At 54.4% G+C, this 27,550-nt stretch overlaps 1 protein-coding gene across 2 annotated transcripts in view; it reads left to right on the top strand.

Moving 5' to 3' along the window:
- SLIT1 (slit guidance ligand 1) overlaps positions 1-27,550 on the top strand; it is a 62,643-nt gene that overhangs the window by 5,414 nt on the left and 29,679 nt on the right. For both annotated transcript variants that reach the window (XM_065068207.1, XM_065068208.1), the window contains exons 2-4: positions 7,165-7,236; positions 7,541-7,612; positions 8,251-8,322. In XM_065068207.1, the coding sequence (XP_064924279.1) occupies positions 7,165-7,236; positions 7,541-7,612; positions 8,251-8,322 (216 nt within the window). The remainder of the gene's footprint in view (positions 1-7,164; positions 7,237-7,540; positions 7,613-8,250; positions 8,323-27,550) is intronic.

Below are 27,550 nucleotides of genomic sequence, written 5' to 3'. Positions count from 1 at the left end.
GCCCAGGGGAACAGACTGGACTCAGGATACCACCGAGGCAGTGTGGGCAAGGGAAGGGTGTCCTGTCCAGGGAAAAGTGTATGACACATGACCCTGTGGTGAGACAGGCCTTTTCTCCATTCTTGCTCCCATTTTCTCCCCAGGGAGCTGATGTGGGCAGGCAAGGCAAACGCTGGAGCAGGACGTGTGCATGTGTGTGTATGTGCATGTGTGCATGTGTATGTGTGTTCATGTGTGCATGCACGGGAGGGTGAGGGGGGCAACCCAGGAGTTGTCTTTGTCTTGCATCTGAGCCCTTCATGGTTCCGTGCCTGCTTCAGAGGTACTTAGTGCTGTGAACGCATCCCCTTTATCTTCATTGCTACCAAAATAACCTTTCATAAAACCTGAAAGGCAAAGTGATGCTTCTGTGGATATTTTTCTAAAAGGCAATAAAAACCAGTTGTGTGTTAGCAAATGGCACCGTCCCAGGGGATGCCAGACCCAGATCACTGCTCCCCAGCATGCTTCCAGCACGGGTAATGCCAAGGTCACATCCAGCAGCTGGTCCCTGTCCCCACACGGGAGACAGCCAGGGATGGCTGCAGCGGTGAGCGGTTTTCCTGCTGTGGTGCCAGGCTGCAATTAGCAATGTGGGCAGTGGGAAGGGATCGTTTGCAGCCTGGTCATTAGGTTTGAGGTGCTGCTGGAAGTGCGAAGGGAATGAGATGGGATGGAAAGTCTTTCTCTGTGGCATCGGTGAAGGGTCAGTCCCAGGTTGTCCCCCCCGGGAACACCTCAGGCCTCCCTGTCACATAGAGCTTCTGAAGCTGTGCTCAGTAGCTGTTTTCCTGCCATGCATTTTGGATGCATTTGCTGCTCAAAATAGTGGAGGCAAGTGTCCTATGGGGGAGAAAGGCTGCTAGGAGGAGAAAGATCAGAAAAATGGGAAGATTAATTTTTTAAGCGATGCAGCTGAGGAGCAGCCCTGGGCACCAAGAGTGGGGCAGATACAAGCTCCAGGCTCCGAACATTTCTCATTGGGAGGAAGCTCCAGCTCTAAAATGGGATGCTCCAGGAGATCCAGCTGGTCTGGGGTTGAGCGGGCAACCCGTAACTGAGCCGTTTGGGTGCACTTGTCCTCCTGTCCCTGCTGTGAGTTGATCCAGGAGGGATGAGCAAAGAGGATTTGCTAGGAAGATGCAGGGTGGATTGGACCTCGATCTGCTGAGTGGCAGGATGAAGCCTGAGGGCTGGGCTGCCTCCCCTGCCCTGGGAAGCAGAGGAGCCACAGGATCAGCCATCCTGCTTGCCAGGTCAGTCAGCACAGCACAAAAAAGCCCAATTTTGAGGCTATCCAGGTAAATCTGAGTCTCAGTTTCTGCATTTATGAAACAGAAACAAACTGCTGCCTTTTCTCTCTCACATCGGGGTTGGGCAAGGTTTTTTATTTATTTTTGACCTGAAAGTGACACACGACAATGCTGCACAAGTGTATAGCACTCCCTAAGTGAGAGCGGCTAATGGTTGTGGCATGAAAACCCCAGAGAGAAGTTAGGAAAAGCAGAAAGCCTTCCAGATCCTCACCATTACTCGCACAATCGATGCTGTTTGTAACGCTTAAAAATTTATTGTGATGCTAACCTGCTTTAGTACCTCATAAAAGCTTACAGAGCATCCCATGCTCTGGGGGCCAATGCTGTGCTCGGGGCTGGGTTCCCTTTGGCTAAGGGCAGTTATTCTGAGATGACCCCAGATAGCACATAACTGCTTTTGGAGCTCTCCTTTTTGGACACAACACCCTGCAGGTATCTGGTAGGGGGAGTGCTGGCAAGGCATTCACCCCGGCAGATGTGCTGAGTGTTCCTCTGTGCTGGTGGTGGAAGGGACCAGCTCTCCCTGGACTGGGAAGGGCTCTGCCCTGCCTGTCCCTGCTTGGGCAGCTCCCCACGAGCCTGTGCCGGGACTCAGTTATGTTCAAACAGCTGGGTGAAATCTTCAGAAGACTTGAAAAATGCAATAAAAGTATAGGATGAAAGGTTGCAGCTGCTCTGTCCCCCAGTGCTGAGTGCAGAGGGATCAGTCCGGGGTCTGAGCCTCGTCTGTTTCCATTAGCAGTCTGTGTGATGGGACATGAGCTTCTTATGGCATTGGCAGATGCCATCAGGCTGGGAGAGATGCAAGAGGGCTGAAGGACAGGCTGAAATTTCACGGTGGGCTTGGTGAACAGGAGGAAAGGGCCGAAAAAAATGTTGCTGTTGCCTGGGAACTCAAGGAAGGGGTTTGATGGGACAGAATCACCAACAGCACAGATGTGGGCTGGGAGCGTGAGCTGAGCAGGTCCTGCCCCTGCAAGGCAGAGAGGCCCTGGGGGAGGGCTGCACCCCTGGTGCTGGGGGCTCACTGGGGGGAATGAGGCAGGGAGGGGGGACTGACATGGGCAAGGGAGCAGCCTGGTCTCTGCCCTGTGGTGACCAGACAGGGATGGGGTTCATCTGCAGTGAGAAGGGTTCAAGTCGGAGTTTTGGAAACGGTCTTTGAGGCAGGAGCAGTGACACGCTGGAGTAGGGCACAGGGAGTGTCAGTCCCTGTCCCTGAAGGATCTGTGTACCTGTCTGTCAGGACTGATGGAGGGCTGCAGAGACACTGCTGTGGGGTCTGTGACCTTGCAGCCTTCATTTCCCCGCTTCTCTGATTATTATCTGGCACTGGTGGCTCCAGCTGGGGTCAGGGTTCTGGGACAAGGGCTTACGGAGCTGCTGGGAGGGGAGCCGAGTCCCTAAGGGCTGGTGCTCTGAGCCAAGAGCAGGGTGATGAGGACCATGGAGGAAGGGATGCATTGCAGCAATGGTGCCACTGCTGGCCTCACCAGGCACCGGGCCAGCGGGCCAGCCCTCAGAGCAGGGCCCGCAGGAGCCCAGACAGCTGGAGGCGTTGCTGGCACGGACCCCTCCTATGCCAGCCCCTGCCTGGGTGCTGTGGGTGATGCTCTGTGCTGGTGGGGCCGGGACGAGTTTCTCTACTTGTGCATGCAAATGCAGGGTTTTGCATCACAGACTTTCCCTCTGTGTTCTTAAAAGCGGGAGTTTGGGGAGCACAGTGCTTAGGATTTGTGCCTTGGTGGGAGAGCAGAGCAGAGCAGAACACAAGGACAGGACTCACGTGTGTGTCAAATAGCTGATGCTTTGCAACGGAGTACGGATAGCGGGATTGTGCTGTCTGCTCCTTCCCCTTCCCACTCCTGATAAATCAGCGCCCAGGGAAATATCACTCATGTTGGCTGTATTTAATAAATTACCTCTCAGCATTTGCGCTCTCTGAGGTTGTTACTGAGTTAGTGTAGCTCCAAACCCTGCAAAAGGAAAAGACGCATCAAACCCCTTGGGAATGGAATAAGCCATCCAAAGCTAGAAACCAAATATAAACGCAGACTATGCAAATCCAGTCTAACGAACCCTGCTGCAGCACAGACATCCCATCTGGGAGTGGGATGATCCACAAGCAAAGGAGCAAAGGGACTGCTTGTTTTAACGGCTTTCCTCTTCCCAAGGAGAAATGGGAGGATTGTTTCTGAAACTTGAAGGTTGCAAATGAGAAGTCACTGCCTCTCCAGTGGCAGTGTGAGATGTGGGGTGCAGAGGGGCGGAGGAGGGCAGCCTGAATGAACATGATAGTGCTTTCTGGCATTAAAGCCTATGGATTAACGGAGGAAGAGCACGTCCTACATCTCTGCTTTCAAATCACAGTCCAGAAATGCAACCAATCTGCCAGGCAGCTCCCCAGACACATCAGTCCTATTGAAGCTCTGCTGTGCGGGGCAGGGCAGGGTGTTTCGCTTCACTAGGAAAGGGCATGGAGGCAGCGGGTGAGGAGCTGAGCAGCAGGGATCCAGCTTTCTGGGCACAGCAGACTCTAATTTATCTCCATGAGAAACTGAAGGGGATTTAGAGGGGAGAAAATGTCACGAAGTTAAATAGCAGTGTTGCCTCGGCATCCTTACAAATTAGCTTTACCTGCTGTTCGTTTCCATCTTGGTTGCAAAGGCCATAATTTACCCGAACAAAGGCAAGGGGGGATGCTGAGAGCAGTTGTCAGGGAGGACACAGGGCCACTCCCTGAAGGAGTGAGGCTGCAAAGGGGCCCTGGGACACTGCCCTGCCCACAGACAGCCACCAGCCCCAGTGCCGGCACACCCTGAGGATGCTCAGTGAGCAGAGCCTGGAGTGGGCAGCACAGCTACATCCTGCCTGTACCTTGGTTGTGCTGAAAAGTCTTTGGGTTCAGGCTGCGCTGTCCCAGAAGGTGCCTGGGAGAGAGAGCAGAGCCTGGTTTTGTCATGTGGGGGGATTGGCCATGTCTAGTCCTTGGCTGTTTGGTGTTTCTGTGTGTCTCCATGCTGCTTTGCCTGTGCTCTTCCTCTGGGGTGCTGATGCTCAGAGGACCCCAGATGTGTCCAAGCCCACCTTTGGGCTTTGCAGGCTGAGGTATAAATCTTGGCTTTCAGGTTAAGCAGTTTTTAAATCAAGCTTCTCTGCTCTGTCCCTCTGCAGAACTAGAGATTTCCTAACTTCCACTTACATATTGCAGCCAGAGTAATGTTATGTATGTTTAAAAGAAGGTGAAATGGGAGGCCTGCCAGGGACCCTCCCTTGCCAGGAGCTCGGATGGGTGCTGTTACCTCCAGCCCGGCCATGGGAAGCTTCCAGGTATTCTGCTTTTGCAAGGACTCTTCAGGACACTTGGGGAAAAACACCTGAAGCTGGGGTTTCTCCCTGCCCTTAGCTGTCCCCGAAGCTGTGGTCCATCACAAGGTGGGCACATGTCTATGTGTAATCCTTTCAATACTTAAAAGGAGGTTATAAGAAAGACAGAGACAGACTTTTTAGTAGCACCTGTAGCAATAGGACAAGGGGTAATGGTTTCAAAATAAAAGAGGGAAGATCCAGAGTAGACAAAAGGAAGAGATTTTCTACTGTGAGTGTGGTGGAACACTGGCACAGGTTGCCCAGAGTGGTGGTAGATACTCCATCCCTGGAAACATTCAAGGCCAGGCTGGATGGGACTTTGAGCAACATGATCTTGTTGAAAATGTCCCTGCTCGTGGGAGGGGGGTTGGACTAGATGAGCTTTGAAGGTGCCTACCAACCCAAACTATTCTACAATTCTATACCAAGACACTCCTCCTGTGATGACAGATGCCCCTAAAATGCATGACCCACTCCAGCACCTCGGGATTTACAGCTTGGCTGTGGGTTTTGCTCCCTGGAAGAGGGGCAGGAGGGAGCCCCTCACAGTGCAACTTTGTGGGCTGGAGCCCCATCCACGGAAGCCAGATGTGCTCGCTGGCCGGACAGGGAGCCGGGCGAGCCGGGGGGCTGCAGAGCCGGAGCGTGGGTTTCCGTTTAATCGCAGGGGCTGAGAAGCCGCTATTCATTCCCCGCTTGCATTCATCTGTGTCCTAGTAACGTGCTCTCCCCCGCTCCTTCCCAGCCACAGGCACACACGGCTGGATAATGGCAGGAGCCCGGCAATCTCGGGCGCTGAATAGCAGTGTAATTACGAGGCTATGATGGCGAGCTGGAACTCATTAGCCATTATCAGCCGTTTCAGCAGGACAATGACAGCACCCCGGGGTGCGCGGCTGCGCCCGGCGGCCCCGCACGCTGCTCGGCGGCTCCGGGGTCAGCCCGCCGCTGCCCTCGGCCCCTCGCATGGCCGAAGAGCCCGGGGAAAGGGGGCTTTGGCTCTGGATGGTAGTGACGGACTTTGTATTCAGCCCTTCGTGTGTCGTGGGGCATTCCTGCTCCGTGGTCCCGCTGCTGGGGCTGGGGGATTGTAGAGCCCTGGGTGCTGGTATCCTGTCTGGGCATTGCAACCTGCTCCGGGGGGACAGCCTCCTGCCCCTCCCCTGTCCTGGCTCCAGCAGCTCGTCCTTCCCTTGACTGCCACCCCCTCCTGTAGTTTGCTTCATCTTTATGTGTCTGCATTCAGTGCAGGTAGCAGGAGTCCAGCATGGGAGCCCTCCCTGGGCTGTGCGTTGGCACGAGCATCATTCATCCCCAAGGCATGCTGTGGGCAGATTGGCTGTGTCCTGCCATGGGGTGCTGCACAGGGACTGCCAGTTCTGCAGGCTGTGGGTCCCAGAGCTGATGGTCCACCTTTCCCTACAGCGCTCACAGCCCATAATAAGGAAAGGCACTGCAAAGCTGAGGCTGCGAGGCAAAAATCTCTGCATTTTAAAGCAGGATAATCCTAGCAGGGGCACGTTGGAGAGCGTGGCAAGAGTAGCTGTCAGGCTGGGAGAAGAGTCCCTGCCAGGTGTGGGTCCGGCAGTGGGGAACACCTTACCCTGGCACAAAGCAGAACCTGAGCAGGACAGCAGCCGTGGGGTTGCTGTAGACACCCCATGGGCTGCCCCCTCCCCTTGTTTCCACCAGTGGGGTGAGCAAGCTGGGACAGCATCTCCCTTCTGGCTGGAGTGCCTTTCCCTGCAGTCACCCTGGGCTTTTGCATGAGAGAGCAGTGTCAAGAGAAGCAGCCTGTCATGTACAAGTGTCTCTTGGCAGGTGAAACTTGAAGTGTGGCTTATTCTCCTGGCAGGTGTGAGATGGCTGTGCACTGAACTAGTTGTAATGCATGTAGGTGACCAGCAGCTGGGTGTCTGGAGGGATCCTGCTTTCTGGGGATGGCTGTTTGCTTTCTTATTAACCCTGCCCTCTGTAAGCTGCTCTGTGTGTTTAGGATGACCCTACCAGGTGTTTGCTGCATTTCCAGAGCAGGGTAGTGTGCATCCAGCCAGGCAGCTGCTGGTGTCGCTGGGCTGCTCATTGCACTGCTGATGGCTCTGTGGCTTCTGTCTGAAGGGAGGCATTCAATGTGGGGACAGGGAGATGGGGGAGACGGGCAGACCCTGCCACTTAATACTTTATGGTCCGTGAAAGACGCCAGCTTACCCATTCCTGGCCAGCCAGACTTCTGTGTGTCTAGCACTGCTGGTCATTGAGGATGAGGTCCTCTCTGGAGCCAGCAGGCAGCTCTGCCGTTCCTGGTGAGGAGCACAGAAATGCAGCAGCCACTGCAGTCCTTTGGGCTCTGTCTGCCCTTTGTGAGAAGCTATTGGGGAGCCCCAGTGCCTGGCTACCTCCTGAGTGCTTCCTTGCTGATCTCTGTCTCTTCTCTCTGCAGGGAGCTCAACGGCAACAACATCACGCGGATCAACAAGAATGACTTTGCTGGGCTGAAGCAGCTCCGCGTCCTGTGAGTTCCCAGTGAGGGGCCAGTCGCCCCGACCTTGGTGGGCGCTGTGCTTGGCTCACAGCCACTCGTGGGGCTGGTAGAGATGATGCTGAGCCCTTTGCTGGTGGGGCTGGAGGGCATCTGCTTTGGGCTGAGCATGGTGGGCTTCCCACCAGTGGGGCAGTGGGGAGAAAAAGTCCAGGTTTTATTGAGGGGTTGGTGGGAGTGAGGTGGCCCTGGGTCTGCAGGAGCACTGGGGACACCACCAGTGAGCCAAGGGCACTGGGGACCACCTTTCCAGAAAGCTGACCCCTTCTCTCCACAGGCAGCTAATGGAAAACCAGATCAGCACGGTGGAGCGTGGGGCATTTGACGACATGAAGGAGCTGGAGCGGCTGTGAGTGCCTGGGCATGGAGGCAGGTCGGCAAGGGGCAGCCGGGTTTAGTTGCAGAGAGCATCCTTTCTTTTTTTCCCCTTAGACCATAATGTATTGGTGCTGCCTGACTTCAAACAGCTTCTCTGCTGGTATTTTATAGTGTGGGAAGCAAACCTATTTCTGTTTCTATAGATCCTAAAGTCCTTTCTAATGCTTTTGAGGTGAGGGGCAGGTTAAACACAAATCGCTCTCACTGCTATCAGCTGTGTCCTGTGCCTTAGTGAGAAAGCTGTAAGTTCCAGTCCAGTACTCAGTAAAATAGCTCAGCAGTTTAAAAATCCTGAGCTGCTCATGCAAATATGAGGAGCTGAACAAGCAGCAGGCTAACAGCACAGTTAAATAGCAGTCAGCAGTTAACAGCTCAGAGTCCTGTCTACATGTAATTACAATATTGTAAATCTATTAATACCCTGTTGGTTGCCCCTGCCCTGGAGTATGTGAGCAGGACAGGGGTGTCCTCAGCAGGTGGGATGCTCTGCTTTAATGGCCTCTCTGAGTGAGCCAAAGAGCCCCAGCTGAGCCCAGAGCTGCCAGCTGGGTTGCAGGCAGGATGATTGCTTTGCCCCCGAAACCCTGACCCTTTCTTCTTTCCCTGCAGACGGCTGAACCGCAATCAGCTCCACACCCTTCCTGAGCTCCTCTTCCAGAACAACCAGGCGCTGTCACGGCTGTGAGTACCTTTCGTGCCCGTGGGGGTTGCTTGTGGGACCGTTGAGGGATTTGGGGCGGCACTGGCATCCCAGAGGGTGCTGCTTCTGGGGGTTTGTGCTTGTGGTTACTGGTGTTTGGTCCCAGTGAGCACCCAGTGTGTGGCAGAGGAATGCACCCTGTTTCTGAGCAGCTCGAGTGTGCAGCACAGCCAGGAATTGGCTTTGCCCGGCAGAAGCCCTGAGACCGGTACTGTTAAAGTTGGTGTTAGAAGCCCTTGTAGTGCATGAGGATGTGGCAGGAGGTGCTGGTGGTTTGGGCTGGGGCTGGTGTTGCGGAGCTGGGCTGTGCCTGCATGGTGCTGGTTGCAGAGGCACTGTGAGCCATGCAGCTTCCTCTCTGGGTGCAGGTCACAGCCTTTGATTGGGTTGTCACAAAGGGAGGGTGAAAGAGGATGTCCCTGGGGGGGTCACATCCTGCCCAGAGAGCCCCATGGCCCCACTCTAGAGCTGCCTTTCTGCTGTTGTCTGTGGCAGCCTGGGGAAGGAGGGGAAAGCCCTGCCTGGGGCAGATCCAGCCCCTCACTCCTGCTGCTCCCTCCCTGCATAGCTCTGCCTGCCTCTGTCCCTTTCTGTCCCCCTACACCTGCAGAAACACCCACAGGGACCATTTCCTGTCATGCAAGCCCCAACTCTGCAGATCCCTGTGCTCTTCTGTCCGTGCAGCAGCAGGCTGCCTGGGGAGGGCTGTGGGTTTTGATAAATGTTCTCTTTTCTATATTGCCTTTCCCTTGCCTGGGGCTGCTTTGATCGGGCAACAGTGCCATTGGCACTGCCAGCATTGTTCAAACTGCAGGAAATCCTCTTAACAAAGCGTTTACTGGCACTCAGCTATGTCAGGCACGATGCACATCAGGAAGGGGGCTGTGAGGAGCAGAGGGTGCCAAACTGAGGTTGGGTGCTCTGCATTGCTCAGAGAAGATGCTTACAGCCTGTGGCTGATTTGCAGTGGATAGGAGTTGGGAGGTTGTGGCTGGGACACAAGGTCTATCTTGTATCTCTGTTTCTCAGTTGTGAAATGAGGATGCCAGATCCCTGCTGGAGCAGGTCAGGAGTGGATGAAATAACTGAATGGGCTGAGACATTGCCAGGAAAGGCATGGCCTTGTCGGGGCCAGACAGCACTGCCCGCACAGGCAGGCTGTAGCTGAGCCATTTTGCTCAGCGCTGGTGCTGGTTTCTCTGACACAGCCAGGGACTCAGTCCCGGCGTCCAGCCTTAGGCGGTGTAATGAAGGGTTAAAACACCATGTGGGTTGCCAGCGTGGGATGTGTGAAGTGGTGGACCAGCGCCAAAGATGGGCCTAGGTAATGGCAGCTGATAGCACAGGCGTTCAATTAATTATCAAATGGCATTTGTTGAGCTCAGCTGTGCCATATTGTGGTGCCAGCAAGGGCCCATCCTCCTCTAGCCACCCTGTGCATAAAAAAAACATGGCCAAGAGAATAATTGTACAGACATTAATGTTTCCCTTTTAATCTTCTCTAGATTTGAATATCATGGTCTTTCAAAAAAACAAACCCCAACAATTCATCAGGGAGATGCAGAAGGGCACCTTCCCAGGTGGGCTGTGTGGTGTGACCCTCTGCAGCCCCTGGGCTCCTGTGGAGCTGGCGCTGTGCCGCAGTGTGCATGGGGCTGTGTGTACCCCCACGGTGTGTGTATGGGGTGGTGTGTACTGCTGTGGATGAGAAGAGGTGTGCAAGAGTCTCCTTGCAGCCACCCTATGCACAGGTGTGTTTCAACCTCTCCTGTTGCTTTACTGTCACTTCCTGCAATGTGGTGGTTGTTTTGAACCAATTTTCCCCTGCCCAAAAACTGTTTTCTGGCCATCTCTGCTGTGACAACCACTGCCTGTACACCAGCACCCTGAGCTTTTCTTGTGCAACCCAGGGCTGTGTGAGTGGGCTCAGATTTTTGCAGCTCTTCAGCTGCAGGCAGCGCTATGTCTTGGGGATCTTTGGTGCATCCTCAGAGCAGAGGGTCCCTGGGACGTGCTGTGGGATGAGGGAGGGGACACACACTGAACTTCCTGCCATCCTCCTCTGCAGCCCACCTGCTGCCTGCATGAGTGACAGCAGGGGTGCAGTGCTGGGGCTGCCCAGGGAGCACATCAGGAGCTGCTGCCCTGGAAGAGCCTCGGGTGCTGTGTTTGGGCAGCAAAGCACCACAGATGACCCTCTGCTCCATCTCCTCACAACTGCTCGTTGCTGAGGTGCCCAAGGGTGGTTTGGGGTGGACAACAGGGCAGGGAGTGCCCAGGGCACAGCTTGTCTAGCCACACTGTCATGCTGGCTTAGCTAGAGGTGAGATCTTGACCCGTGCTAGTCCAGCTGGTGTAGGAGGTCATGACGATGCTCTTAAATTGCTGCAAACCTGGCTCAGGCTGCGGGGATATGAGTCAGTGGGGAGCACGTTTAAGCTAAATTGAAATCAGCTTGCCTTGAACTGAAATTGGAGCCTCTCCACCAGGCTTTACACTTATTTAACTGCTGAAATGGATCTGCAGTGGCCTCACTGCTCAGTGCCCCCCTCTGCCCTAGAGTCAGACTGGGATGATGGGGTGGGAAGAGAGAGCTCTTACAGCATCATGCTCTTGTAGACCCTGGTCTCCAGATCATTTCCAGCAAGCAGTTCCTGTGCAGGCTTCCCCTTGCACTGCCCACTGTGGTTCCCCACTATGTGCTTCTGGAGCTCCTGAGGTGCCTGCTAGGTCCTCGTGTCCCAGTGGGGCTCTTGCACTGTAATACTGGGAGGTCCTGAATTAGCAGAAACTAGCTGAGCAAGTTGGGCTGAGATTTGTTTATGTGAGAAATGAGGCTGCTGGGTTTGGCAGGTGGGTGGCAACTGAGGCAGAAAGCCAGGTGTGGGACCAGTGGGGGTTGCTTAGATGGGTAGCTGGGTGCTGGCCTAAATGCTCCAGCCTCTTCCAGCCTTAGTCTTCGTGCATCTTTAGTAACACAGCAGCAGGTTAAGGCAAGTCTATTGAATGTGGGGTATGTGATACCCACAGAGCAGTATTCCACTGTACCTTGAGCCTTATGGAAATATCTCACAAGCACAGGGAGGAGGGCCTTGGGCTGGGGTCAGGATAGAGAGCTGTTTGTCTGCCTCATGGGTCTGAGTGTCAAAGCTTAATCCACCTTGGTGGTGCTTTGTGGTCTCCCAGCCTAGCTCAAGCTGCAATTAGTTACTCAGATCTTGGCTATAAAGAGCATTTGTGCATTGGGATAATGGAAAGGGTTGGAGTTAAACCTGATCCGTCAGGGCTTAAATAAACTGGGGAATGGCAGGAAAGGGCCAGCGGAAAGCAAACCTTGGGTGAGGGCGTGGGGGAGGTGAGATAGCTGGAGAGGAATGTTTTCCCCTTGGTATTTGGAAATATTGAGCTGACGCCTGCCCAGAGCCCCTCTTGGTCTGAGATGGTGAATGAGGGGCAGCTGTGCCAGTACCTTGGCAGGAGGACTCTCCACATGGTCTCCCTTATTTATATCTGCCGCAAGGAGCAGATAACTCATTAAGCAGTCCCGGTGGCTGGAAATGGTGCTGATCTGAGGTTTCGCTGGAGAATGTGTGACCCCAGCGACCCCATCTCAAACTGAGTTTAATTAAACTGTCAGCACTGGATGAAAGAACAAAGCGTCATGGGCTTTGGGGGGGGCTGGGGTCCCCCCCACAGCTCACTGGGGAAGAGAGCGTCCCCTGCGAGGTGGAGAGCTGAGGAAAAAACATGGATCTTTCCTTACATTGAGGAAAATCACCCAGGCAAGAAGATGACCTCTGCTCTTGTGCTGCCCAGCACTGGTCCCCTGGCGCCCTGCAGCTGCGCACACCTGGGCTCAGCACCAGTGCCTTGGTGCAGCCTGTGGCATGCCAGAAGCCAGGGGGGACGCTGACAGACCTCACTTCAGCGTCTCTCCTGAGTTGTCAGGAGTTGTTTATTCCCCTTGGGATTCCCTTGGGAGCAGGGACCAAAGCCCTTGTGTTTCTCTCTGCTCCCTTGGGAAGGATGGGAGAGAAATTTTGTAGCCCTGTCTCCCTTCTCTCCCTACCTTCCCTTAAAACCTCCTCCTGAAGCTGTTTCTAAGCCCCTTTGGGAGTGCTGGGTGGGTGAGGTGAGGAGGACAGAGGAGGCGGGATGGCCATAGCAGCAGCGTGAGAACAGAAACCCTGCAGGAACATCGTCAGGGAGGCAAAGACGTGGGCTGTCGAAATGTGCTAAAGGCAGCCAGGATGGCTATAAATAGTTTTCTCCAAGAGAAGCTGAGCTGGCATGAGGAAAGAGAGGAGAGGTGGGTGTTTGGCTGTGGGGAGCCCTGTGGAGATAGATACTCTCTGAGGGGACGGGTGGTCTCAGCTGGATGTATCCCTGTGGCTGCCCAGAGGTTTCCCTCACCAAAAGCTGCAGCAGCCGCTTCATGCTCACAGAGTGGCAACTGGGAGAGGATGAGCAGAGAGCAGGGGAAAAAGGTCTTGTCTCCAGAAGGAGTAAGATTTAATACATGGGCTGTGGCCCATTGCTTATTGTCAGACCTGTGCCAGCAAAAATGGTGGAGGAGACTGTGCTGCATCCGAGCTGGCAGCCAAGCCCAGGGGGAAGGGCCGGCGGTGCTGCTCTCCATCTGTAAGGGCAGGGGCTCCCTGGAAACAGCATTAACATCTCAATCAGGACCAGTGGCTTTCTGAGCCAGGGACATGAGAAATGCTGTAGGAGCTGGGGGGATTGTCACGCTCCTGTGAGACTCTCCTCATGCAGCTGGAGCCTGCAGAGAAGTAGTGATGCTTCTCTGCTTGCTTCTGTCTGGGAGCTGAGACAGAGACCAGGGGCTGATCTAGTCACCCTCTGGACCAGGGGTATTTAAAGATCTGGGTGATGAGGAACTTCTGAGCTGAGTTGCAAAACACACCTAAGGTGTTTGTGCCCAGGCAGGAGAGGTTGCATTCCAGTGAGCTCTGGGGCAGGTTCCTCACACCATCCCTGCATCTGGCTAAACCCAGCCCTAATTGCCTTTAGAAAAGCAGGCAGGGGAAAAATGGAGCAGTGCTAAATAGCCTGAGAAAATGCAAATCGCATCCTTCAAGAAGGAGAGGACCATAACCAGGCAGAAGGAAGCTGTGAGCTGAGTAGTAGCAAAACAGGGTGACAAGTGAAAAAGGAGCTGTCGGAGAAAGGAATAACAAACCAGGCCCTGCTCGGATGGGGCTGGCTGCGTGTGGGAGGTGTTGCTTGCAAGACTGTACCAGTGACCGTCCCTCTTGGTGCTGCACTGGGAAAACCCCCAGATAGGAAAGGGAGAGATGAAGAAATGATGGAACAAAAATGCATGCTTGGTGGCGGCTGGGTGGGGGAGCATTCCCATGTCCCTGCGGTGGGTGGCTATGCTAGGGGGGAAGTGTGAGTGTGGGGGGGATGCTTGCTGGGGGATGTGGGTTCTGCAGCTCTGCTCCCCTCCCATCTGGAGGGACTCACTTGCCTGAGCCCTGGTTTCGATCTAATGGGGGAATCTTTGGTGCCTACCTGCGTGTTGGCTTCTGGAAATCCTGCTGTGGTGGTATGCTGGTTCTGGCTGTGCACCGGCTCTCCTGTGCCTGTCACTCACCTGTCCTCCCATGGCCACTCCCATTGGGGATTTGGCTGAGGTTCACTACCCCCAGAGAGGTTTTGTGCTTGTTCTGCAGACTATGTGCTTGGCATGCGGCTGGGAGCCTGCAGCCGCTGATGTGGGAAGGAAGCTTTGGGCACAGCTTCATGTTTTCATCTTTCTGTGCTGGAGCACGGTCACTTCGGGTCCCCAGGCACTTGCCCCTTTGCTCTTTGCACAGATCCGTACATGCTGGTGTCCCTGCACAGAGATCCACAGTCTAAGAGCTGGGTGCCAAGGTCAGAGCAGAGAACAGCTCCCCTCAGAGCAAACCTCCCTGCTTCCCCAGCATCCTGCATTTCTCTCCCAGTTTGCCCCTCCAACAGCATCCCCCTCCTCTTGCCAGGCAAATGCCAAGTGTCCTTGCTGTCACTGTGCCCACGTTTTAGCTGTTGTCTCCTCGACTCAGGGTGCTGTATCCCCTCGCGCTCCCCAACAAAGCCTCTTCTGTTGGTGATGGAGTGGGGCTGGGGAAGGGGCAGGCTGAGACGTGTCCCCCGAATACCAATCAGGAGGAGGAGCATGTTTACCCTGTCAGCTGGGGGGGAGACTGTGGGTTCTGCACCCTGTGACACCCCCCACACTGGTGGGGGGAATGGGGAGGGGGAAGTGTGGCCTTGTAGCAGCCCCCAGGAACAAAGAGTCAGTGTGGCTCATGACAGCTCTAAGGAAACGCAGGAAAACAAATGTGCCACTAATAGGTGGGGAGGTTACCTTGGAAAAGATGCTGCTGGGCGGGCAGCCAGCCCCTTCCCCAGCGGGCTGGCAGGCGGCTAGGGGCTGGGGCTGGCACCCCCGGCCTCGGGGCGGTCGGGGGACTGCAATGAGCTGAGTTGGGTTTGCATGTCCTTGCGCTGCTGTCCCTGCTGGGGACAACATCCTTATGGGTGCAGTAAGGGCACCTCTGGGCTTTTGTGCTGGGTGTCCCCTCCAGGGAAGTGGCACCGTTGTGCAAGGAGCTGCTTGCTGCCTGCTTGCTCTCCCCCTTCTTCCTCCACCATTGACATGCCACAGACCTCAGCTATTTTTTTTTTTTTTTTTTTCCAGGACCCCAAAGAGCTTCCCTGGGGAGTCCTGAGTACAGCCCAGCCTCAGGGCCTCATGAGTTAAATGATTTTTAAAGACCTCTTTAGATTTAGGTGCTTCCATAAACTTTTTGGTACCTGACTCACACTCGCTGGAGGCACAGGAGTACCAGGGCGAGGGTCACAGCCGTGCCCCGACCTGCCACCAAGAAGCCTCCCCCTTTGCTTCCCACCAACCTGGGCCTCCTCCCACCGGGGTGATGGTACAGACCCTACACGGGGGTGCCCCATCTCCCCGTGCGCCCCATTGTGGCCCTGACTCAGGGCCGGCTCTGGCTTTCTGGGCATTGAGCTGCTTCCAGGGTTTCCCTGGCAATGCGTGGGGTCAAGCCCTCCTCCCGGGGTGCCCTGCTTGAGCCACCAGAACCACTGGACACACACTCCGTCTTGCTTTGGGTTCAGGCTTGAATTTGGCTTTCATAACGTTATTAGAGCAAAAGGGTCTGGATCTGTAGTGAGGTGCAGCTTCAAGACCCCTGCCCCTTTTGGCAAAGTGCCCCCCTCCACGAGCCATTGTGCAGGGCAGCCCTGCCCACCTCCCCAGCGAACCCTGTCGCACCAGCAAATGGGAATTTGCAACCCACAGGAAAAAGTGACAGAAAATCAAGGCTAGGTCTTCCTAATGCTGGGCAGTGGTGCTAATTACACAGCTGTTAAACATGATGAAATTATTTATTCACCCTCCCTTGCAGCTCATTCACTGCATTGTGCCACATTCACCCCTTGGCCACCTTTGGTCCCCTGAAAGAGTTAAAAGAGCATTCGGAGAAGCCGATCCCTTTGTCCATGCGTTTTGGGAGCAGAATAAAGGCATTTCCTTTCTCCTGTTTTCACAGCTTGGATAGTAGAAAGGTTCAAAGTAATTTTAAAGAATCGTGAGCAGAATGAGCCTTTGGTAATTAGACTTCCAGGATGTAGAAGAAAAAAGTCTTACATGGTGATTTTAGGGTAATTTATAACTTGGTACCCCTGCACATGTCTCCCACAGGTGTGTTAATGTGCAGAGCCAGATAATTAATCTGGTTTTGCTGGTTGATTTTTCTCACTGCCGTAGGTGGGTAGTTTTCCCCATACTAAAGTGCTGTAAAGACCAAATGTATGTGGGTGGGGAAGATGCCCCTTCTCACTCCCGGGGGGTTTCCTGGTATGGCAGGGCTTGTAGACATTACGAAGGAAAGCTGTGGGCTGGGGGCATCTCGGTTTGGAGAGCCATATTTCCCTGTGCTTGCAATTGGCATTCGGGCACAAGCGCAGGGCAGCTGCCTGCACAAAAGCCCATCTGACAGCATGCTGGGGGTGGGTTTGGGGAGGTGTGGACTCGTTTTCCAGATTCTCATCTGTGTTAAATTAATTATTCTCCCAAGCTTATCCTCACTTAACCAGCAAGACGCAGACGTCTGTGGTTGGGACCCCCGCTGCCTGGCCAGAGCTAAGCAGTGTATGGATTAGGGAGTCTTACTGGCTGCCTCCTCTGGCCCCTTCATGGTTCTTGCACCCCCCTTCTCCCCCGGAGGCTTCAGTCCCTGTTTGTGTCTGTCTTTCCCTTCAGGACAGGAAAAGCTGGATTAATTTTTACTGCTCCCGAGGGAGCTGTTGGTAACCGAAGACATCTCGTTGTCTTATGTTCTGTAAACTGGGAGGCAGGAAATGGCAGGGATGGTTTAAAATGGTTTCCTCACCCCCCTTCTCTTTGTCTGGTCCCCACTGCCCCTCTGATGGGGGATGGCGTTTGTGACAGAGCTGCTTAGGGAGAAGTTGCTCAGACTTTTTCCAGGCCCTGAGGCTGGAGGATAGATGTTCCTCTCGGATGTGCAGGTGGGAAGAGCTTGACTATCCTCTTGAGTGCTTGGGAAATTGTAATTTCAGGATCTTATGAAAGAGGAGTTAAGGTTGTTAGCCCCATTGCACAGGCAGAGTATTAAATGTGGAAAGTACAGGAAAAGCTTCTAAAAAGTGCGTCTCATCCTGGAGCTGGGAAGTCCTCCATCCCCACACCATCCTGTGGCAGAATTGGGAAGGGGACCCAGGAGTCCTGGCCCTGCATCCCCCTTGGCTTCCCATCCCTGGTACAGCACTCAAAGGAGCTTTTGTCCGGCTCCAAGCCCCACAGGTGGGTGGGCGCTTCTTCCCCCCTCCCTTACCCTTGGGCTGGGATGCTTTTTCCCAGGGGCTGCAGTTGGCCTGTCGCTATGGGATGCGGGCTTGTGGGTCACCTTGGCAACCGGGGCCTGGGGATGCGGGTTGGAGGTTGACCCAATCATGGGACACTTTCGGCATGTTTGCCTGGGGACTGGTGATCCTGTTTGCCATGGACTGGCATGTACCCAGCAAAACATGCAGCCATGCAGTTTACTGGGTACGTGCTGCTTCATGGCAAGTACAGTGGAAATGCAAGATTAGTGCATGTGTGGCACAGGGTGTGCAGGTACCTGGCGCCAGGATTTCACCTCAGGGATGCTCCGTTGCAGGTTCTCTGCATTGCACAGCCAGGCTATTACTGCCTGGCGATTACTGCCAGCACTGTTAATTACTAATCACAGGGACAAAGTCAGGGCAGTGTGGTGGGTTGGGGGACGATCTGTGCTTGTGGGGTAAATGGGAGCAAGCAGGAAGCCTGGCTGCATTCCCAGGACTTGGTGGTGTTTCCAGCTCTTGCTGTCTGACCAGAGGCATTTCTACCTCCTGGTGTTGCTGTCCCGCTCCAGCTTGCTTGTTCTCTTCCCCACAGGCACAGCGTGTTGCTCATTCCTGCATCCTATGATTTCACAGCATCCCCACAGCCGGGTGTTAATGAGATTAGACCCAAGCTTTAAGATGTCTCTCTCTATCCTTTGCCATCCAATTACACAGTCCGCCTGGCATCTGATTGCCTGCAAGAGGGGAGGACTGGGGCTGGCTGGGATGGCAGGTTGCAGCTGGTCTTTCTGGGTATCAGCCCTGCCATGCCGAGTGGTTTTCTTTCTTTTTTTTTCTTTTCTTTTTTTCTTTTCTTTTTTTCTTCTCTACTCCCCCTTGTCTTTGAGCTGCTTCATTTGGCTTTTTCATCACTTCTCGAGGTGGCGGCTGGGCAGAATTTGTTTAAATTAACTGCTTGAATGGCAGCGTTTGTGTGTGTTGGTGGGGGGGAGCTCAGACAGCACCAGAATGGATGAGTGGGATTAAAGGTGCCTAATGGGTTCCAGATGGGCATCACGGACTGGGAAACACCCCCGCAACCCCAACCCCAGCCAGAGGCTGCTGGCAAGGAGCTCATGGCTGAGAGCTGGGATGCTATGGTGGGGGGCTGCCTGGCTCTCCTGCAGCAGGGTGGCTGCTCTGAGCCTGTTCCTGTGGGACTGGGGTGCTCGTGGGCTCCTGGGGTGCTGGGTGCCTCTGCACCGCCCAGCTGTGCCTGGGGCAAGCAGACAGATGCACCGCCGGAGGCACCTGCCCTAGCTGGTAGGGAGCACAGTGTGCAGCAGGCTCTGCTCTCCCCACTCCAAGTATCACAGGCTCTGGGGACACAGGGCTGGGGACAACCCCAGCTGCATGTGAGTCCAGCTTTCAGAGGTGCCTCAGCTCCAGCATTAACTGACAATGCAAATACAGTCTGCAGGAGTGGCAGTTTCTGCTCAGCAGTCTTGGTTGCAATGTGAGGAATGATAATATTTAGTCTTTGATGCCCTCCCCCTGGGCTTTAGGGTACCTTGGGGTGCTCTCTCAGTCTGACATCCTCGCTGCTGCAGACATCATCATGCTTTTTCTTATTTACAGCTGGAAAACTGAGTCCCAGAGACAGGAGCTAAATTGCTTGCGTGGCCCTGCCCATACCTGTAGGGATTAGAGATGTGGTGATGGCCCTCCCTGACTCTCCCAGGGCTGTGCTTCCCACCGATGGCCAGATTTCTCCTCCAGACCTGCTACATGGTGCCAGGGCTGCCTGTTCACAGTGTGTCTGCTGGCAGCACCCAGACTGGAAGTCCATCAGTCCCAAGCAAGATGAAGCGTGCAGGAGAGAAGGACTGCTGGGGAGTGGTGTCACTGCTGGGACCACAGGGCTGCCAGCAGAGTCATTGCTTTTGAGTTTTATTAAGGGCTGAGAGTGGAAGCAGGACATAAGCCAGGTGGCTGCTGGGAATATCACCCATGGGAATATACCCATGTTGTAGGATGGCTCATAGTTTAGAGGGGAATTTAAGCTTCTTAGGCGAATGGGCTGCAGAAGAATTGATTGGGTTTAACGGGAGCCTGTATCAAGTGGTACTTTTTGGCACTGATAGCTAGGAAAGCCCTGCTCCTGGTGGGAGTGAGTCCACATGTCCTGCAGTGGCTTTTTGTGAATGCAACTGTTTGCACCAGCACATCCAGCTCCATTCAAGCAGATAGCCGAGCTGGGGAATGAGACAAGGGACAGGAGAGGAGATTCACCACTGTGTTCCCCATCCAGAGGGGCTGCAGCAGAAGGTGGGGCCTGAGGGAGGTTCAGGCAGGGTGTCAGGGAGGTGCATGAGGAGGTTGGGAAGCGATGGCCAGCCTCCTTCATCTGCTGACCCTCAGCCAATGCTTTCTGCCAGCCCTCCTGGCCTGTTCTTGGCCTCACATCTTCCCCCCAGCTCTTGTTTCCTTCTACGAATATTAAGAAAATAAATAGCGTGGCTGAAAAGGGGTGTCCTCGCATCCCTCCACACACAACTGCCTCCCTGGGGAGCTGCACAGGTGGTGACCCCACATTCCTCAGCCTGAGGGTTAACCAGAGGGAAAACAAATATTGGCTGCTCCAGGGTCTGCCCCAGCCTGCAGCCAGGGCTGCCTCTTGCCCAAGGAAAGGTGCTTGCGGGGTGGGCAGGTCTCCATCCCTGGCAGGGGTGGTTGCTCAAACCTGGCTCTTTGCTCAGGTAGCAAAATGTCCCCGCTGTGGTCTGAGCCTACTCCTCGGGGCAGGAGGTGCCCCAGCTCAGTGGGGAGAGGCAAAGCCCCATGTGTGATGAGCTGGAGGATCAGCCTGTGCTGGGCATTGGCTGTGGTGGGCTGGGGGTACAGCCGGTGTGCTGCCAGGGCTGACTGCCCCTCTGCCTATTGCATCTGCACCTGAGCACTCTCCTGTGCCTCAGAGAATTGAAAGCACGTGGCTGGAAAGGGCTCGTGGCTGCCCCATGGCATGGGGAGCTTGTGCAGTGATGATGGCATGAGCACTATGCTGCTGGTGTCTGCGCCTCTCGGCTGAGCTGCTCCCGGTCCCCATCAGCTATGTAGGGGGCTTTGTGGCCCAGGAGCTGCTCCATGAAGCATGGGGAATGGGAACCGGTTGGTGCTGGGAGCCTTTACGAGCCCTCAGCACCCCAGAGCAGGATATGAGCCCAGCAGGGTCCAGCATGGCATGTCCTCACTCTCCCCCATCCTTCCTCACTTTCTCCATCCTGGTCTTGTCTCTTAGCAACTGCCCCTGGCCAGGACGTGGGCTGTGCAGGGAGGGCTGTGACACTTTCCATGCATCTGTCATTTTGCCACCTCCAGAGTGACACTGAGGTTGTTAACCCCTGTAGCACTGGCTGGGCTGAGTTGCCATGAGTGAAAATGGAGTGTCTCTGTGACACCTCTGCATGGGTAGCAGCCAACTGCTCTGCCTCCAGCTTGACAGCGATCCCCACTACCAATAATGATACAGGCAGCAATCAGGGAGGAATTAAAGGATAATTAATGCCAATCCACATGGAAAATTGCTCTCGTCAAACAAATGTGATATCATTTTTTTTTATGAGCTGACAAATTGGGTTGATAAGTAGCGACTGTGGTGACATGATATACTGAGACTTCTGCAAGTCATTTTACTCTTGCCTGGAGGATATTGCCATGAAAACATTAATATTCTGCAAAAATCACTGTAGCATTTCTGACAATGTGCTTCACTGGTAGACTTCCTGCAGGAACTGCCGTGATCGCCTTTCTGGCAGGGTGCAGTGGCGCTCTGATAGTGATGAACTGATTTTCACCATGTCTGCAGAGCCGTGGTCGTCTTGGAATCTTTAGTGGCAATATTGACTTTTACCAACCCCCCCCGAGCCTCCTGACCTCTCGTTGCCTCCTTCTCTTGCCCTGCTCCAGCCAAGGGTGAGCAGTGAGCTGGGCCGTGTAGGTGATGTACCTGGGGAAAAAGCCACCTGCACCACCACAGAGCACAGTTTGGAAGGAAACACAAACCGATAGATAAAAAGAGTGGGGCTGGTGCTGCTGGCGGGATGCTCCGCCTGAAACACCTGCGCTGGAACACATCCTCATGCAAGGTCATGCAGCTGGGGAGAAAAAAAATGTAGGTCACAGCTACAAGATAAGAAACAGCATCTGGGGACGTGGTTACACTGGAAAGGACTTAGCAGCCGTCACAGCAGCACGCTTTGGGATGCGGGCTTCCAGTGCTGCAGCTCGCGGGTGATGGATGAGCAGAGCAGCTCTGGGTACCAGCAGCTGGGTGGGGTTGCTGTTTTGGGGGGCAGTGGGAAAGCCTCTGCTGAGCATCGTTTCTGCTGCAGGGCCCACAGTTTAGAGAGACACTGGGAAATTAGAAAGTGCTCAGAGAGGAAATGCAGGATAATTGGAGATCTAGAAAACCTGCCTTGCAGTGAAAAGAATTAAAAAGCTCAGCCTATTTAGTGTATGCAAGAGGAAGCTAGGAGGGATTTGATCCCTGTCTCTGTGTACCTGCATGGGGAGAAGCCTGATTGTAGGCACCTCATTAATTTTTTAAAAAAGAAATGAAAAAGAGAAAAAGCACAAAATCATTCAATAGCTGGAGGCTGAAACCAGACAAATTCTGACTAGAATTAAATTTGGCTTTTTCACCACGGAGAGCAGTTAACCATTGAACACTCAGGTGGGAAGAGGTAGATTGGATGTCTTTTGAAGCTGTGAAGGAGACCGTACTTCTTTCCCAGATGGTGAAAACGGGAAGGGACAGGGTTGGAGCAGGAACCCCTGGGAGGGCTCTGCATCTTGACCCAGTGCACAGAGGTGTCCCAGTGATAGTGTCCCCTTCTGGGTGATGGATGTCTTTCTCTGGGCACTGGGGAAGTCAATCCAGCTCCTCCATCCCAGGCCAGGACCTTAATTGCTCACAAAGCCCCTGAGCATTCCTGCTCCCCAAAACTGGCTGAGCAAAGCCATCTCTAGACGCTCATCTCCATCCCAGATGATGCAAGGCAATATCTGAGCAGGCACATCTGCTGGTGGGGATGGGGCTGGTACTGTTGAGGGGTGCTCCCAGGCTGCCCCCACTGCTCTCAGTGGTCTGGGGGCCATCTGCTGGCGCCGGTCTTCCCACACTTTCCCTGGGGGATGATCAGCTGTGGCCTTCCCAACCCCTGAGCTGCAATCCTGTCTGAGCATCTTAGACAGAGTTATATTTTACAAGTGCAGTAAAAGGGAAAGATGGCTTTGCTTTAATTTATGAGCTACAAAGTACCTTGCCTGGTGAGGTGCCGGCTGAGCTTTGCAAGGGCTCTGGTTTGGAGTTCAGAGGGCAAATAGTGCTGGCAGTTGAAGATGCTGTCTCTCCCCTATGTCGCTCCCTCGCCCATCACAACTGCTCTTCCTCCAGTGCCCCCATCTCTGTGAAGCCGGGCAGGATCTGCTCCTCTCCTGTTCCCATCCCTTCACAGAGAGACACCGGCAGTGGCTGTAACAGCAAGTCCAAAACAAAGCACTCCCAGGTTGTCCAGCCATGGGGTTTTCCTGTCTGCCAGTCCCCTGAAATTGTGCCTGGGACAGTGGGAAGGCAAAAGCTGGCTGTAGCTGGGGATGTGGCTCTGGGAAAGCTCCATCCTGGCTGCACATTTGGGGACAACATATGCAGAGTGCTGGGATGCTGCGGGGAGCTATCCTTGTTCCTGTGAGTGAGATGGTGTGTACAAACACATGTATCCTTGCAGCCTGCTGACCCCTGATCCCCTGGTTGTAGGAATGTCTTTACGTGCTCTGGGAATCTCTGTGCTCCTGTCCTTGCAGCCTGCCACTGCTGGGCCTGGGTTTTGTGCTTTTGCTTCTTTTTTTTTCCTTTTTTCTTTTTTTTCCAGCCTCTTTCACAAAGACACCTATTCTCCCTCTGCGCCCCAGGGATTTACACAGAAAGCTCACCCTCAACACAGCAGAAGAAAGGCCTGGGCGGCCCGGGAGAGGAAGCACACACAAAATGTGGTGTGTGGCTCTTTGTGTCCCCTTTGTAATTCCTCTGCACAATGAACTGCCCAGGCCACCCACCAGCCCTGGGGTACCCCAGGTGCCCCATCTGCTGTGCTCCCTGATGCAGCAGTGGGTAGAGCTGGGGATGCTCCTCACTAGTCAGCCAAGAGTGCGGTCTTTGTGCTTGGAAAAGAGGAAATTTGGGCAGAATGGAGATTGCCACGTTCTTGCAGCAGCAAAAAAAGCCTCCTCGTGTCCCTGCTGGCCCCTGGGCAGAACGCTGGGGGGGGTCCCTCCAGCGAAGCCCTTCCATCAGACCCGCTCTGATGGCTTTTAGCATGCTAATGACCCTCTCAAGGGCAGGAGCAACTCTATGTAAAACCCATGTTCAGCCCTCGGTCATGGACATTTGCTTGGAGATGCAGTGTTAAATATTTATCCTCCTCGCCTCCCTCCCGACTCCGCAGGCATTAACAATAGCAAAGGCAACCGGCCCCTTCCCCCTCGCCAGGAACATGTGGTTCCTGGACCATGACAGCCAACGTTATCGTTTGTACCTGTGAATTATTGATAAGGTATAAGATAGTTCTTGCAGTGAAAAAATAATGAGGGGGACAGGCTGTTTGCAGCCTGGTGGGGCAGGCGCTGCTGCAAGCCCTCTTCTCCAGGGGAAAAATGGGTGGTGGGACCCGGTTCCTGTGCCCCCCATCTGCCAGCTGACTACGCCAGCCCTTAGCAGCGTGTGGCCACACCAGGCTGCCTTTGTGCATAGTGGCTCCTCTCTCGGCGTGGGTCTGCCTGGCGCCTGTCCCCTCCTGCCTACCCGCTGCCTTCCCCAGGGGACGTGGGCAGCTGCCCTGTCTCCCCAGCCCCATGCTGCCTGCAGCCTCCCTGGGGCAGGGGTTGCTCGCTCCAGCAGCTGCCTGCTGGCCGCAGGGTGAGCAGGGATGTCCCAGCTCTACGGGACAGCTGCCCACCCTGCAGTGCTGTAGTGGGGAAGGGGCAAGTATCACTGGGCCCTGCAGACGCTGTGGCTCCAGTGAGCAGATGGGTTTAGCCTGGGAGAGCCTCGGGAGAGGCTTGGGAGGTCTCCATGGACGGGAGGAGGAAGAGTGGTCCTTGGCTTTATGGCCACTGATATGCACTGTCCCTGTGCTCTGATCTGTCAGTGAGGCTGATAAGTCCCTGGAAAACAGGTGGCAGCCCTGGGAAGGGATCTGTCCCCCTGGTTCAGGGCTGTCCTTTAGTTGAGAGCTGAGCAGAGCAGCTCAGTGCATCCATCCCCTGAGCTGCAGAGGTGAGAGCCTGTCCCAAAGAGCCCCTGGCTCCGCCAGCTCTGCTGGGTCTGAGCTTCAGCTGCATTTTGCGAGGCTCTGGGATGCCACACAGGAGGGTGCAGATGGCTTGGGGGGATCTTGTCAGTTGCTTTGGCAGTATGATTAAAATCAGGGTGCCTCTTTAAGCCAGTTTAAAGCCTGGGTTTGAGATACTTAGACTCAATCCTGCTGTGTTTTGCGGGGAGAGCATTAGCAGGAGAGGGCATTAGTGTGTGGAGACTGTCTCAATTTGGGGCTACACATCTCTGTCCCTGGGCTGGGTGATGGGGCACCAGGGTGCTACACCCACCCCGGGTACAGCGAGAGTCTGGGGGGAGCCCAGCCGGGATGAGGAGCCCTCCTCCCTTGCACAGAGACCCACTCCAGCAGCACCACCCCTGCCCAGGAAGGGGCTGCCCAGACCTGCCACGCACTGATATCAGGTGTTGCTTTCCCAAAAATGTGTCTGAATCTGACGTCCTAGACTCCAGAGATGCAGGATGTGCTGTTATTTTTGAAGATACAGCAGTGCCTGGGAGGCAGAGCAGCCCCTGCCCTTCACCTCCCACAGCCTGAGCCATGGCTGGGCTACCTGGGCTGCACTGCTACCCACCTCTTGCCCCATTTGTGGCTTGCAGTAGTGGCTCTGGGGCTAGGAGGATTCCCATGAGCCACCAGTCTCTGTGGTTCCCTTGCTGGGTCTCCTGGGGAAGGTGGTGATGTAGGATGGTTGTGAGCACTAGCAGGGAGCTGGATGTCTCATGCTGTTCCTCAGTGTTGGCACTGCCACTGTCCCTTTCTGTCTGGCCTGAATGTTTTGGATACTGATTTTAGTTGCACACTGAAGTAGGAGAATTACTCCCAGTTGCTGATTTCTGTCTTCCTCCCTGCCTAACCTCCCCAGAGTACTCACAGTATCACAGTATGTTTGGGATTGGAAGGGACCTCAGGGTCAGGCAGCAATACCCCCATGTACAGCTACAGGACGGGAGCTGTAGTGAGGAATGGGTGAGTAGGGTTCCTCTGCTATCACAGAGCATCCCTGAGCACATGATTGATGCCAGCATTAAAGGCTCTGGGAGTGTGAGCCCTCATCTCCCTGCTCACCCTTCTGCTCCCTGACGTGCCGCCAGTTGTGCAGCAAATACAGGCCTGGCCACTTGGATATCAACTTTGAAGTGTGAATTTCAAACACTCACTCTGTCCACATCCTCTCTCTGGTGTTTGATGGGAGGCAAGGAGAGTGGCAGGAGCACCCGGCACATGAAACAGCCCTGTTCAAAGCCTGGTGGTGTGGCTCCTGCTTGCAAGCCGGGTTAAGTTTGCAGGCAGTTACCCGGTGGTGTTCCCTGCCTTCACTCCCAGCCTTTCTCCCTGCAAACCACCTGCTCTTTCCTGTGCTAAAAGCACAGTAAAGAGGGGAAGAGCCTGGCACTGGAGCAGCCGTGAGCTACATCGGGCTGGGCTCCTGCCTGCAGGTTATGGTGGGGGGGATGCTTCATGGTCCCCGTGGCTCTGTCTCAGCACAGAATTTGGCTCTTACACCAAGCAGGTGTTGAGGGTGGAGGCACAGATTCTTTCCGTGCAGGGGGGGCAAAACAAGGCAGCCATGCTTTGGCCCATTCAGAGCTGAGACATGAGGACAAGACCAAACCCAAGGTCTTTTCTCTCCAGTGGTCTTCTGGCTGGAGAGGTGCAGCGGGGATGCCTCATCCCATCCTGGATCTCAGGGATACTCTTCTGCTCAGCTGGGGCTGTGTGTGCACAGGGAGGATCTGGCCCCTTCCCTGCGTGAAGCAGAGGCAAGACAGCGTGTGTGAACTTGACTTCACAAGACATCAAATGCGCTGCAGTCGGGTGGAAATTGGCTCTCAGAGTTCCTTTCTTCTGGTGCCGAGCAGCTCCCCACTCCTGCTCCCCCCTCGCTGGGTGGATGTGTTGATAAAATGAGGAAGCGCCTGCTCCCCTCTGAGCTGTGGTGCCTGGGATCACATCTTGGGGCTCGCATCTCCGGGCTCACTGACAATTTGCATTAACGTTTACTTAACTAACCGAGAGCCCTCTTACATCCCACCCGCCTTTGTTGTGGGGCTCGTGGGGGTGGTGAGCCTGGCAGAGGCATTTCTGGGCTGCCTCCTTTGTGCTTGGGGAATCTCAAACCCTCAGAAAAAACCCTTCTTACCAGAAGAATGGGCCCTTCTCCCAATTTACTTGAAAAGATGTTCCAGATTTCTGCTCAGCCAGGATGCTGCATTGTTCCCAGGCAGGATTTCGGTGGGGGAGCTGGTTAATTTGCAGTATTTTACATATTTAATATGTTGTCAGTGATGCTTTAAAATCCCTATAATATTTAATTAGGAAACAGCTTTTGACATACAAGACAGAAACGGTACTGGTATAATTAGTTATTGACAATTTCATACCCATGAAGATAATTAGGTTTCTTAAAAGCGGGAGGCAAGATCCCATGTATGCATCCACCCCAATTTGGAGCTGCTCTGGGGTGCAGCAGGGTTGATGCTGGTTGTCTGACCTCGGAGCAGTGTGTACCCATCCAGGGCTGCTGCTAGGCTCTCCTGTTCCATCTGTGAAGGAATGGAGCAGGACATCCACCACAGTTGGGTCTCTGGCCACCCCTCACGGGGCTCTGACACCTTCTTGAGTCCATGACATAGTGTCTACCCAACCTAGTATTTTTAACTTGAAACTGAGTTGGGATCTGACAAAATATGAATTATCCAAGCAATGTAAGAGTGTCAGAGTCCCTGGCAGACTGGGGTATATTTTTAGCCTGCACGTGTTGGAATTCAACTGTTTCTTAGGAAAAAAAAAAAAAAAAAAAAAAAAAAGAGGTTTTTCAGATCTGAGTGCTTAGCTCTGGCCATGCTGGGAACGCTGTGCAGTGCGTTGTCCACCTTGAAAATAAAGGTTTCCGGCAGCGTGGGAAGGAGGATGAGAGTCAGGCTGTGCTGCACAGCCCCTGCTTGTCCCCACCTTT

Source organism: Columba livia, chromosome 6, assembly GCF_036013475.1.
Source record: "Columba livia isolate bColLiv1 breed racing homer chromosome 6, bColLiv1.pat.W.v2, whole genome shotgun sequence".
Taxonomy (NCBI): domain Eukaryota; kingdom Metazoa; phylum Chordata; class Aves; order Columbiformes; family Columbidae; genus Columba; species Columba livia.
This window is presented reverse-complemented; position numbering and strand designations above follow the sequence as displayed.